The sequence below is a fragment of the Paralichthys olivaceus genome, chromosome 3 (genome assembly GCF_024713975.1).
Source record: "Paralichthys olivaceus isolate ysfri-2021 chromosome 3, ASM2471397v2, whole genome shotgun sequence".
NCBI classification, from domain to species: domain Eukaryota; kingdom Metazoa; phylum Chordata; class Actinopteri; order Pleuronectiformes; family Paralichthyidae; genus Paralichthys; species Paralichthys olivaceus.
The window spans coordinates 27,782,280-27,795,221 of NC_091095.1; the positions used below are offsets into that span (position 1 = coordinate 27,782,280).

Below are 12,942 nucleotides of genomic sequence, written 5' to 3' on the forward strand. Positions count from 1 at the left end.
GCCCTGCTGCCACTTAGCATTCTCTCACAAGAGATGGATGAGTGGATGTGAGGTATTTTTCATTTCATCCAATTAAACAGATGTATGGCAGTAGTCTGTGCATTACAGATGATGCAATCTTTCCAGAGCCAACAGGACGTTTTTGCACCCTCTATCTTTACATTGCGGCCATTACAAGGTCCACAGAGATACAGCGCAAAATCGTCTCCATGCTAGCAGAGCCCTACCCACTGCTGTTGTCATGCAGCGACACTCACCTTCAGCTTCAGCTTCTTCTTTCACTGAAACACCACAAGCTTCACCTGGAATTTCACTTGCTAGCTGCCTGTTCCCAGCAAGATCGTTCCAAGGGTTAGCCTACTTGTTAAATATGATCTCTGTGACTAAAATTTAATCCTATGATATATGATGTTATAAAGGGGCTCAATTGCTTTAAAATGATTGTTTTATACGTTTTTTGTCTACCTTTAATAATGATATTGGCCTATAATCCCCACAATATTGTTATGTGTCAACTTCTCTCTACAGATCTTGTACCAATCTGCAGGGTATCCATTGTTGAGGCATTTTTGACCATGCCCACACATTACTGTATATGCCACTATATATTATGTATATAGTGTATATTACACTATATCTGTACACCATTTGGAGAACAGTTCTGTTTAATTCCACAGATACTCCCATTTCTCTTCGCAGTGCCCAAGGTCAGGTTATAGATAAAAGGCCAACTAGCAGTACATTGTAGTGTCTATGCTAATGGCCTTTCATATCTACTGTAATTCAGATATCCCAGACAGGGAGGCACCAACCTCAACTCTTTTGCGTATTACACCAAGATGTAAGGACACAATGTGATTTAGGAATGCATACTTTAGGATAAACTATCCAATAGGATAAACACCTACATGTAACATAGAGAGTAATAGCAATTCTACACTTTCATGGATGTTCTGTTGGAATGGGTGACTCAAGTAGAGGGAGATATATGGGGATGCTGTGGGAGGCACCTTCAGACTTGGGGGTGACAATTGCTCATGTTACTCTGTTCGCGTTTGTATATTGTTTCACCTTCTGGTCTCCTTGATGCATCAAGTCTACATTAAAATCCTCTGTATGAAATATTCATATCCGACCGGGAGATGTTTAGTTTTCTTTTCTATAGTTGGACACATCTAGACCTTATAGAGTTCAAGTAGGAACTACTCAAGTCTAGGAAGGGGCCCCCATGAGAGATGAGGATTTCCCCTTCACCCACCAACGGGGACTCGGGGCACAGTTTACCCCACTGTCTGAAGTCACAATTGTTTGGGTTCATGTTGTTGTATTTACTGTTCATGAGTGTTTTGTTCAGAAATGTTTGGGAGTATACTTACAAATAATAGCAAAACAAAATTATGACTAATCATATCAAAATAATGTTGTTGAATGTAAATGGTCTTAATAGTCCAATTAAAAGACAAAAGGTCATGACAAAACTTAAAAAAGAAAAAGCACAAATAATTTTTCTTCAGGAGACCCACCTGTCACAATCAGAACATAATAAACTTAAAAAATATGGCTACAGGAACTTATACCATAGTTCATTTAAAGGAGGATGTAGAAGAGGAGTAGTGATACTGATATCAAATACAACTAAGTTTGACCTTGAGAAGGAATGCAGGGATAAGGAAGGAAGATACGTTATAGTAAAAGGAAGAGTAGAGAATGAACTAGTAACACTAGTAAACATATATGCACCTCCGGAAAGTGACAAATCCTTTTTTAAATGTCTATTTGATGACATCATAGCAGAAACAGGAGGTATTTTGGTCTGTGGGGGAGACCTAAATGTAATTAGAGACCACAAAATAGATACAACTAGTCTCAAAAAGAATAAAATGCATTTGACAAGATTCATAAACATATCCTTGGAAGAGATGGGGATGATTGATGTTTGGAGGAATCTACACCCCCTGGAAAAAGACTTCACGCATTACTCTGCAGCACATAAAGTTCATTCAAGGATAGATTACTTTTTTATGAATGTAGAGGATAACCATATGGTACGAGAGTGCAGGATAGGGGGCGCAGATGTGTCAGACCATAATCCACTCTATTTAACAATAAACTTAAACAATAGAAGACGTTTTACAGTATGGAGACTTAATCTGGGAATTATGAATAATGATCAAACAAGGAAGAAGGTAAAAACGGAAATCGAAAGATACATAGAAGAAAATAACAATGGCACTGTAGACCCAACAATTCTTTGGGATGCCATGAAGGCAGTCATCAGAGGAAAACTGATAGCTGAAACTGCACATGCAAAAAGAGCTAAAGTGGAGGCCTATAAAATGTATAATGAAAAGTTAAGGGAATTGGAACAGGAATACCAAAATACTAATGACTCCGAGATAAGTCAACAAATTAAAGAAACAAAAACAAAAATTAATGACATACTATTGGACGAAATTGAAAAAAAGAATAAATATTTTAAACTGGGCTACCATGAAGTAGGTTCAAAGGCCACTAAAATACTGGCAAAGCGTATAAGAAAACAACAAGCAATTAGTAATATATACAAAATTAAAGACCCCCATACAGGTGAGATAGTATCTACTCCGGATGGTATCGAAAATATCTTCCAAAGATATTACCAAGACCCATATACACAACCTGCATCTGCAGAAGAGAATGAAATGATTGCATTCCTGGAGATGCTAGATCTACCCTCAATTGGACGTACACAAAATGATAAATTAACAGCAGAGATTACACTGGAGGAGGTAAAAGATGCAATAAATACATTGAAAAACAATAAATCACCGGGAAGTGATGGATATCCAGCAGAGTGGTATAGGATGTTTAGAGAAGAGCTGTCACCACTGCTCCTTGCCTCTTTCAATTGGACTCTCCAAAACAATAAAATACCCCCATCATGGGCTGAGGCAATAATTACAGTCATTCCAAAACAAGGAAAGGACAAAGAACACTGTGCAAGCTATAGACCAATCTCAATATTAAATGTTGACTATAAAATATATACAACAATAATTTCTAAACGACTGAACTCCTTTATACCAGAAATAATAGAGGAAGATCATACGGGATTTATAAGAGGACGCCAGACACATGACAACATTAGAAGAACATTACACGTAGTGGAACAAGCAAGAAAAGACAAAAAGAGCACTGTATTAGTAAGTATTGACGCAGAGAAAGCTTTCGATTGTGTCAATTGGAAATTTTTATATAAAGTGTTAGAGAGATTTGGCTTTAGTAATAAATCAATACAGTGCATAAAGACACTCTATCAACAACCAACTGCAAGAATTAAAGTCAATGGGAGCCTGACAGACAAGATTAGATTACAGAGATCAACGAGGCAAGGATGCTGCCTATCACCCACTCTGTTTGCCCTTTTTATAGAGCCGCTTGCGCAGGCTATAAGACAGGAACAAGAGATCAAAGGAGTGGTGGTAAATGATGTAGAACAAAAAATAGGACTTTTCGCAGATGACGTCATAACCTACCTCGAACGCCCAAGTGAATCATTACCTGCATTGATGAAACTTTTGGTAACATTTGGACACTTATCAGGATATAAAATAAATGTCGCAAAGACACAAATATTAGCGCTTAACTATAGTCCACCAAAAGAGATCCAAGAATTATTTAAACTTAATTGGAAACTTAAGGGAATTGAATATCTGGGGGTCACAATCACAAAAGGATTATCTAAATTATATGAATCAAACTATGGTAAGATAAATCAGGAAATACAAAAAGATATTGAAAGATGGTCTACACTAACACTAGATCTCAGCTCACGGATTCAGATAATCAGGATGAATGTTTTACCAAGGCTTTTGTACCTGTTCCAATCCCTACCAGTAGAGGTCCCACAGTCTCAGTTTATGAGCTGGAATAGAATAATTTCAAGGTTTGTTTGGGGTGGAAAGAGACCTAGAATAAGATTGGAGACTCTCCAGCTGCCAAAAGAAGAAGGTGGGATGGGACTTCCCAATTTGAAAACATACTTTCATGCAGCCCAGCTGAGGTATGTTGTTGGATGGTGCAAACCAGATTACACTGCAAAGTGGAAAGAGTTGGAAATACAGCTTGGTGAATACCCAGTACAGAGTATTATAGGAGATGAAGACACATACAAGGTGATTAAAAACCAAATAAACCCAATAACGATGTTTACACTAAAATTATGGTTCAGCATAATAAAAAAATATAAGATTCAAAAAGACGTTAATTCATTAAAATGGGTAGCATATGATAGCAAATTCAAACCAGCTGGATACGATAATGGGTTTAAGAGGTGGACTGCCAAGGGAATCACAGCGTGGTGTGTACTAATGAAGAATGGGCAGCTAGAGAGTTTCCAAAATATAAAAGAAAAATTTGATCTGGATAAACAGGAATTCTATAGGTACCTACAACTTAGAGATTACTTTCTGAAAGAGATCAAGATGGACCCCTCCGGAGAAGTGAATGGTGTGATCCAACTCATAATCAATACATACAAAGAAAACAAAGTTAGAATTGTTTCCGGGTTATATAAAAAATTAATATCAAATAAACACTCAACTAAATACATAAAAGAAAAATGGGAATCAGAATTTAAGATAAAAATCACAGATGAAGAGTGGCTAAACATGTGGAAAATACACCACACATCCACTAATTCGTGGATCTGGAGGGAGTTCTCCTGGAAAAATCTGATTCGTTTTTTTATTTCACCCAAAGTCAAGAGTAAACAGTTGAATAAAAATATGCCTTGTTGGAGAGACTGTGGAATAATGAACGTGGATCACTCGCACATTTTCTGGAAATGTGATAAAATCAGGTGGTTTTGGAAAATGTTACACGATGCATTGTTGAAAATACTTGGATATAAGATTCCAATGTCTTGTACAGTAATGTATTTGTGTAACCTATGTGAAGAAAATATAAGAACGAAGGACAGATACCTGGTAAAAATATTACTAACAGCAGCTAAGAAAGCTATCACAAAGAAATGGGGAAGGGAAGACATCCCAACACAAGAACAATGGACTCACCTGGTAGAGGATATCTACACAATGGAAAAAATGATACACCGCTTAAGGCTACAGGAAGCTCAGTTCAAAGAGAAATGGATGAGATGGACAATATTTATGACTGAACAACGACAAAACAAAAAACTTGATTGAGGAAAAAAAATGGAATATGGACAGATTGCTTTGAAAGTGACTCCCATGTGTGTTTTATATGTGTTTTTTTACTTGTTTTAGTTCTATTTTGATTGAGTTGTTGCACCTTTGTAAAGCAAAAATTCTCAATAAAAATTAAAGTGAAAAAAAAAAAAAATCCTCTGTATGAGATCAGCTGCTGCCTGAGTTCTCATTTCACCAGCTTATAGAAAACTTCCATAACATCCGTCACTACCAGGGGATTTTTGTAAATAATGTATTTATTGCCTTTGTTCACTTCTTGCATTGTGATATTAGCTGTGAATAGTTTCACATATATTTTTCCCCCAATGACTGTATGTCGTCTGAGAAAATTGTAGGGTCTACAGCTTCATTATCCTCTATGTATCTTTGTATTTCTGCTTTGATCTTCTCCCTTCTTTGTTCATTATTCAATAGACCCACATTGAAGTTTCAAACTGTATGTCTCTTTTCTATTATTTTGGCCTACTTCTGTTGGGACCTACTATTTGTGAAAAATAGTTGGGCCCACAAGTATAGCCAAAAGCCTGCAACCACATGTTTCCTTAGTTGGCACAAACCCCTGACACACACATCTACCCAAACCTAACACATACGTGTGATATCAACACATGGTGTAACCACTCCATTCAATCAATTCAATTTTATTTGTATAGCGCCAAATCATAATATACATTATCTCAAGGGCACTTTACATAGAAGGTCAGGACCTTAAAATCAAAATATAGAGAAACCTAACAGTTCCCACAATGAGCAAGCACTTTGGCGACTGAGGAGAGGAAAAACTCCCTCGTTAACAGGGAGAAACCTCTAGCAGAACCAGGCTCAATGTGGGCAGTGTGGCATCACACGGGGCCAGGTAGTGGATGGGTGCTACTTCCCCTTTAAGGAGCAGCGCCCACACCCCAAGATGGCCGCTGAGGCAACAACTCCAGGTCCCAGAAGGCCTCACTCCTCACCCAGGTGTAGGTGGTTAGGCCAGATAATTGAGGGGGAATTTAAGAGCTGCCAGAGGAGAGAAGAGGCGAGCACACGGCAGGAAGGAGCACGGAAACCTGCAGGAAAACCAGCTCCAAACCCCAGTGAAGGCTTCAGAGTACTACGACCCGAAGGAAGGAAGAAGAACCGCGAACACCTCACGTTAAGTTTGTTTTGAAACGATTTGGTTTAACCCAATATCTCCCCTGGGACGCTTTTGTTTATTTGTTGTTTTTGATTAAGAGGAAGGACAAGTCTACGAATAAAGCTTCCGTTTATTCATGAGAACCTTTGTGATTGGGTCAATTTTTCAATCTCCCATGCACCACCCCCTAACCTGCTCTTCGTGACCTCTCATGACCTCACAAATGGTGGAGAATGTGGGCAGGGGGCTTAAGTGCGGATGAGCGGGACGGAAGAGATTGAAGCTTTGACTCAGTTTTGTGCAGACCTTCACACAGACGACCCCCCCCCCCCCCCCAACCCAAATGGAGATGCTGGTGGAGAGCCAGAGGGCCCAGCAGGAAATCGGGGCCGCATTGGTGCAACAGCAAATAAGGGCCAACCAACTGATGGAGCAGGAGCTTGAGCAGTTATCCAGGTCAAAACCCAAAGTCGCTGACTTCCTCCCGAAACTAGGAGAGACGGATGATGTGGAAGCGTACCTTCATGCGTTTGAAGCTACAGCCACTCGGGAGGAGTGGCCAAAGACACAGTGGGTGGGACTCCTGGCTCCTTTTCTATCGGGTGAGACCCTCAAAGCTTATCAAGATGTAGAGGCCAGTATTGAGCAAGACTATGACCAGTTAAAGAGAGAGATACTGAGCCGCCATGGGTTGACAAAATTTAGCATGGCTCAACGGTTCCATAACTGGACCTTCCAGAATGGAGTCACCCCCCGGTCCCAAATGCATGAGTTAAGACGAGTGACGAACAGGTGGCTGGAACCAGACAGGAGCAGCCCCACAGACATAGTAGATACTCTGGTGATGGACCGCTACCTAAGAGCTTTGCCTTATGAGGCGAAAAAAATAATCAGCCACAAAAGATTAACCACGGCTGCTGAGTTGGTAGAAGCAGTGGAGCAGTTCCAGGCCGCCTCAGACATGCTCCGCCCCACTCGTAAAGAGCCTATCCCTTGGCCCCCGCCCGACCAAGTGGGCCTCACCCCAAAGGTACTACGCCAGCCAGCCCTCACTCAGGCCCACCCCATAGACCCTTTAATGCACCTCGGCAGCCACGAGGATTCCTGAACCCCGAGGCACGCCAGTGCTATCGCTGTGGCGAAGTGGGCCACATCTCCTGGCAGTGCGAAAAGCCCGATGAGCCCATGCCCACAGCAGAGTCGGCTAACAGTCCACACGCCCACTTTGCTGCCCTCCTGGGGGAGCGGGGAGACTGCAGACCAACCTGCCCGGTAATGGTGAATCAACGTGACGTAGAAGCCTTGCTCGATTCGGGAAGTGCCCGGACCCTGATACACGAATCGGTGTTGGATGCATCGGCCCCTGCTCACGGAGACCCAGTTCCAGTGGTTTGTATCCATGGAGACACCCATGTGTACCCCACCACGGTTGTAAAGCTGACAACCACGAGGGGCACATTTGCTCTTGAGGTGGGAGTGATCAAGACACTTCCAGTTCCCGTCCTGATAGGCCGGGACTGCCCAACCTTCCAAATGCTGTGGAGGGAAGCCCAGACGAGGCTCAGACGGGAACCCCGAATACGTAAGCAAAAAATTAATGAACGGAATAAATCTTGTGATAATGTTGCAGAACCCAGCCCCCCCTCACCAGGGATAGTCCAAGCCTTGGCAGGAGACTCTAGTGGCGCGGAGTTAACAGCCGGGGACACGGAGGACTCAGAGCATCAACCGGGCCTAAGTGGAGGGGACGAGGTTGACTCCCTGGAACAGCCACGTCTGAAAGGGCAGTATGGAACAGCTCAGTTACAGGACCCCACCCTTGGTAATGCCTTAAGAAATGTACAGGTCCTAGAGGGCACGTTGGTGGGAACCAGGTTAGCTCCTACATACCCCCACTTTGCAGTAAAAAATGGCCTCTTATATCAGGTAGTGAAAGCAAATGAGACAGTCAGAGAGCAACTCCTCGTTCCCCAACCTCATCGCTCGACGGTGCTGCAGTTAGCTCACACCCACCTGCTAGGAGCTCACTTGGGGGTAGAGAAAACCAAGGAACGAATATTACAACGATTTTTTTGGCCAGGAGTTCACAAACAGGTAGAAAACTACTGCCGCAGTTGCCCAGATTGCCAGATCACAGCCCCCAAACAGCAGTACCGGAACCACCTTATCCCTTTGCCCATCATAGAAACTCCGTTCGAAAGGGTGGGGATGGACATTGTGGGTCCCCTCCCAAAGAGTGCGCGGGGACATCAGTACATCTTGGTCATAGTAGACTATGCCGCCCGGTACCCCGAAGCTGTCCCCTTAAGAAAGGCGAATGCCCAACAAATAGCCAAAGAACTGTTCCTCTTCAGCAGCCGCGTAGGGATACCAAAAGAGATCCTTACGGACCAAGGGACCCCCTTTATGTCCAGGGTCACCAAGGAGTTGTGTTCTCTGTTAAAAGTAAAACAGGTGAGAACCTCGGTGTACCACCCCCAGACGGACGGGTTAGTGGAGAGGTTTAACAAGACTCTCAAAGCCATGCTGAGGAAGGCCATCGACAAAGATGGGAGAAATTGGGACCAGCTTCTCCCATACCTTCTGTTTGCAGTAAGAGAAGTTCCTCAGTCTTCCACTGGTTTCTCACCCTTTGACCTCTTGTACTCTCACAAACCCCGGGGTCTTTTAGACATCGCCAAGGAGACTTGGGAGGAACAACCCTGTCCCCACCGGACCATGATCGAACACGTGGGGGCTATGCGAGATCGGATGGCAGCGGTGGTCCCCATTGTGAAAGAACACATGGAAAAAGCCCAGAGAGATCAGAGTGCCGCCTATAACCGACCAGCCCAACCCAGAGAATTCCAACCAGGTGACAGAGTCCTAGTTCTGGTCCCCACAGTGGAGTGTAAGTTCTTGGCTACGTGGCAGGGACCCTACGAGGTGATTGAAAAAGTTGGGGAGGTCAATTACAAGGTACGGCAACCGGGGAGGAGGAAAGGGGAGCAGATCTACCATATTAACCTTTTAAAAAAATGGCATGATCGAGAGACCTTGTTCACTTGCCTTCCCCCCAGAGAGTCCCCCGAACCAGCCCGAGACGTGGTTCAGTTTGGTCCCGACCTCTCCCCTCACCAACTGCAACAAGCAAAGGAGTTGGTGGAGGGTAATCCGGATGTTTTCTCATTCCTCCCAGGCTGCACCCACCTTGTAGAGCATGAAATACGCACTCAGCCAGGAAAAAGAGTGAACCAAAGGCCGTATCGGGTGCCGGAGGCCCGCAAGAGGTTGATTGCGGAAGAGGTAAAGAAAATGTTGGACCTTAATGTAATTGAAGAGTCCAAAAGTGCTTGGTCAAGCCCCATCGTCCTAGCCGACAAGCCGGACAAAACCGTAAGGTTCTGTAATGATTTCAGAAAAGTGAATGAAGTGTCTGAGTTTGATGCCTATCCTATGCCTCGTGTCGATGAGCTTATTGAAAGCATGGGCAAGGCTCGATTCCTAACCACTCTTGATCTCACGAAGGGATATTGGCAGGTTCCCCTGTCTGCAGGGTCCAAGGAGAAGACGGCCTTTGCCACCCCGGGAGGCCTGTGGCAGTACCGGATGATGCCGTTTGGCCTGTTTGGAGCTCCCGCCACCTTCCAGCGCTTAATGGATCAGGTACTAAAGCCACACCAAGAGTATGCATCTGCTTACATTGATGATGTTGTCATTCAGAGCCCAGACTGGGAAAGTCACTTACCTCGGGTGCAGAAGGTCCTGGAGTCCCTTCGACAAGCAGGCTTGACCGCGAACCCCCAGAAATGCAAGTTGGCTTTCAGTGAGACAAACTACTTGGGGTACACCATCGGGAGGGGCCTTGTCAAACCCCAGGAAGCCAAACTCCGGGCTATCCAGGACTGGCCAAAGCCGATGACTAAGAAGCAGGTGAGATCCTTTTTGGGCCTAGCCAATTATTACAGACGATTCATCCCGGACTTTGCGCTGGTAGCGGCCCCTCTCACAGAACTGACTACGAAGAAACACTCCCGGATGGTGACCTGGACCCCGGCAGCAGAAGAAGCGTTTGGCGACCTGAAGAGGGCTTTATGTTCAAAACCGGTCCTCACTGCCCCCGACTTCAGCAGAGAGTTTGTGGTCCAGGCAGATGCCTCGGAGGTGGGTTTGGGCACGGTGCTAGCCCAGATCAATGAAGGTGAGGAACACCCAGTCCTGTATTTGAGTCGAAAACTGCTGCCTAGAGAGAAGAATTACGCAACCGTGGAGAAAGAGTGCTTAGCCATAAAATGGGCCCTGGAAACGCTCAAATATTACCTGCTGGGAAGGAGGTTCACTCTAGTGACCGATCATGCCCCATTACAATGGATGGCGAAGAACAAAGAGACTAATAGCAGGGTAACTAGGTGGTTCCTAAGCCTCCAGCCATATAACTTTTCTGTGGTTCACAGACCCGGTCGGCGCCATGGAAACGCGGATGCCCTGTCCCGCCGAGATGCCTTCTGGTCCTCCTTCACCCTGCCGAGGACGTCAGGCCCGGGGAGAGGGATATGTGGCATCACACGGGGCCAGGTAGTGGATGGGTGCTACTTCCCCTTTAAGGAGCAGCGCCCACACCCCAAGATGGCCGCTGAGGCAACAACTCCAGGTCCCAGAAGGCCTCACTCCTCACCCAGGTGTAGGTGGTTAGGCCAGATAATTGAGGGGGAATTTAAGAGCTGCCAGAGGAGAGAAGAGGCGAGCACATGGCAGGAAGGAGCACGGAAACCTGCAGGAAAACCAGCTCCAAACCCCAGTGAAGGCTTCAGAGTACTACGACCCGAAGGAAGGAAGAAGAACCGCGAACACCTCACGTTAAGTTTGTTTTGAAACGATTTGGTTTAACCCAATATCTCCCCTGGGACGCTTTTGTTTATTTGTTGTTTTTGATTAAGAGGAAGGACAAGTCTACGAATAAAGCTTCCGTTTATTCATGAGAACCTTTGTGATTGGGTCAGTTTTTCAATCTCCCATGCACCACCCCCTAACCTGCTCTTCGTGACCTCTCATGACCTCACAGCAGTCATCTGCCTCGACCGGTTGGGGTGAGAAAAGAGAACGGGGGAAGAAGATGAGAGATGGGTGGAAAAGAGGGCAGAGAGAGGGAAAGTGGGGAGGGGGAAGTAGGGGAGAGGGGGGCGAGAAAGACCGGGGACACTTGAGCGCCATCAGGTATCAGATCTGACTAGTTAAAATGTAAAGACTATTAATTATTATTGATAACAGACACAATTGATATCATAATTAATTACTGCAATATTGTAATTAGTAATAGTAAAGGTTGTTGTCCCAAGGATATCTGAAATGACAGATAAAAAAATAGAGAGCGACTAGGGGAGTACAAAGTGAAATAGTCATTGACATGTATTAAAATAAATAAATGAATGAATATGGGGGGGCAGAGACAGAAAGAAGTGGAGGGGTGCTCAGTGGATGATGGGAGTTCCCCCAGCAGTCTAGACCTATAGCAGCATAACTAAGTGATGGTGCAGGACTCACCTGATCCAGAACTAACTCTAGGCTTTATGAAAAAGGAACATTTTAAGTTTAACTTTAAATGCTGAGATGGTGTCTGCCTCCCTAGTTCCTGTCTTGCAGCATTTTGGACCAACTGGAGACTTTTTACCGATTTCCTGGGGCATCCTGATATTAAAGAATTACAGTAATCTAGTCTAGAGGTAATGAATGCGTGGACTAGTTTTTCCAGCATCTTTCTGAGACAGGATGTTTATAATTTTGTTAATATTGTGCAGGTGGAAGAAAGCGTTCCTAGAGACTTGTTTTATGTGTTGGTCAAATGACATGTCCTGGTCAAACTCCAAGGTTCCTCACAGTTGAGCTGGAGGCCAAGCTGACACCATCGAGGTAACTATCTTTTCAGACAGTGATTCTCTAAGATGTTTAGGGCCAATTAAAATGACCATAGTTTTGTCTGAATTTAGAAGTAAGAAGTTTTGGGTCATCCAGGCCTTGATGTTCTTGAGACATCCCTGAAGTTGAACTAAGTGATTAGATTCATCATGCTTCAGAGAAATATACAGCTGGGTGTCATCTGCGTAACAATGGTAGTGTATGTGGTGCTTTCTCATGATGTTGCCTAAGGGGAGCATATATAAGGTGAAGAATATCTGTCCAAGAACCTTGTGGAACTCCATGAGTAACTTGCATGTGCATAGAGGGGTCATTGTTGACGTTAACAAATTGAAATCTATCTGATAAATATGATTTAAACCAGTCTAGTGCAGTTCATCTGATCCCTATATGTATTTCTAGTCTCTGTAACAGGATCTTGTGATCTATGGTGTCAAATGCTGCACTAAGATCCAACAGGACGAGTACAGAGACAAGTCCATCAACTGAGGCCATGAAAAGGTCATTAGTGACTTTCAATAGTGCTGTTTCTGTGCTGTGATGGATTCTAAATCCTGACTGAAATTTGTCCAGCAAACCGTTACTATCTAAGTAATCACACAGCTGGTTAGCAACTGCTTTTTCTAAGATTTTTGAAATGAAGGGCAGGTTTTATATGGGTCTATGATATGGGCTAAAACCTCTATTGTTTCATCGTGACCAGCCGCCATTTTGGAAACA

The 12,942-nt window shown here is 44.1% G+C and overlaps 1 protein-coding gene across 1 annotated transcript; it reads left to right on the plus strand.

The window, feature by feature from the left end:
- Positions 1-7,090: 7,090 nt before the first annotated feature.
- On the plus strand, positions 7,091-11,052 carry LOC138407277 (uncharacterized). The gene is made up of 2 exons (XM_069522673.1): positions 7,091-10,242; positions 10,764-11,052. The coding sequence occupies exons 1-2, from the start codon at positions 7,516-7,518 to the stop codon at positions 10,911-10,913; spliced, it is 2,877 nt and encodes a 958-aa protein (XP_069378774.1). The 5' UTR covers positions 7,091-7,515; the 3' UTR covers positions 10,914-11,052.
- Positions 11,053-12,942: the final 1,890 nt, after the last annotated feature.

Excerpts from the sequence above, each read along its gene's own strand:
- LOC138407277 (XM_069522673.1), top strand. The coding sequence starts at position 7,516 with ATGCCCACAGCAGAGTCGGCTAACAGTCCACACGCCCACTTTGCTGCC. Across the intron at positions 10,243-10,763 it reads AGCCGATGACTAAGAAGCAG|ACCCGGTCGGCGCCATGGAA; the intron begins GTGAGATCCTTT and ends TGTGGTTCACAG.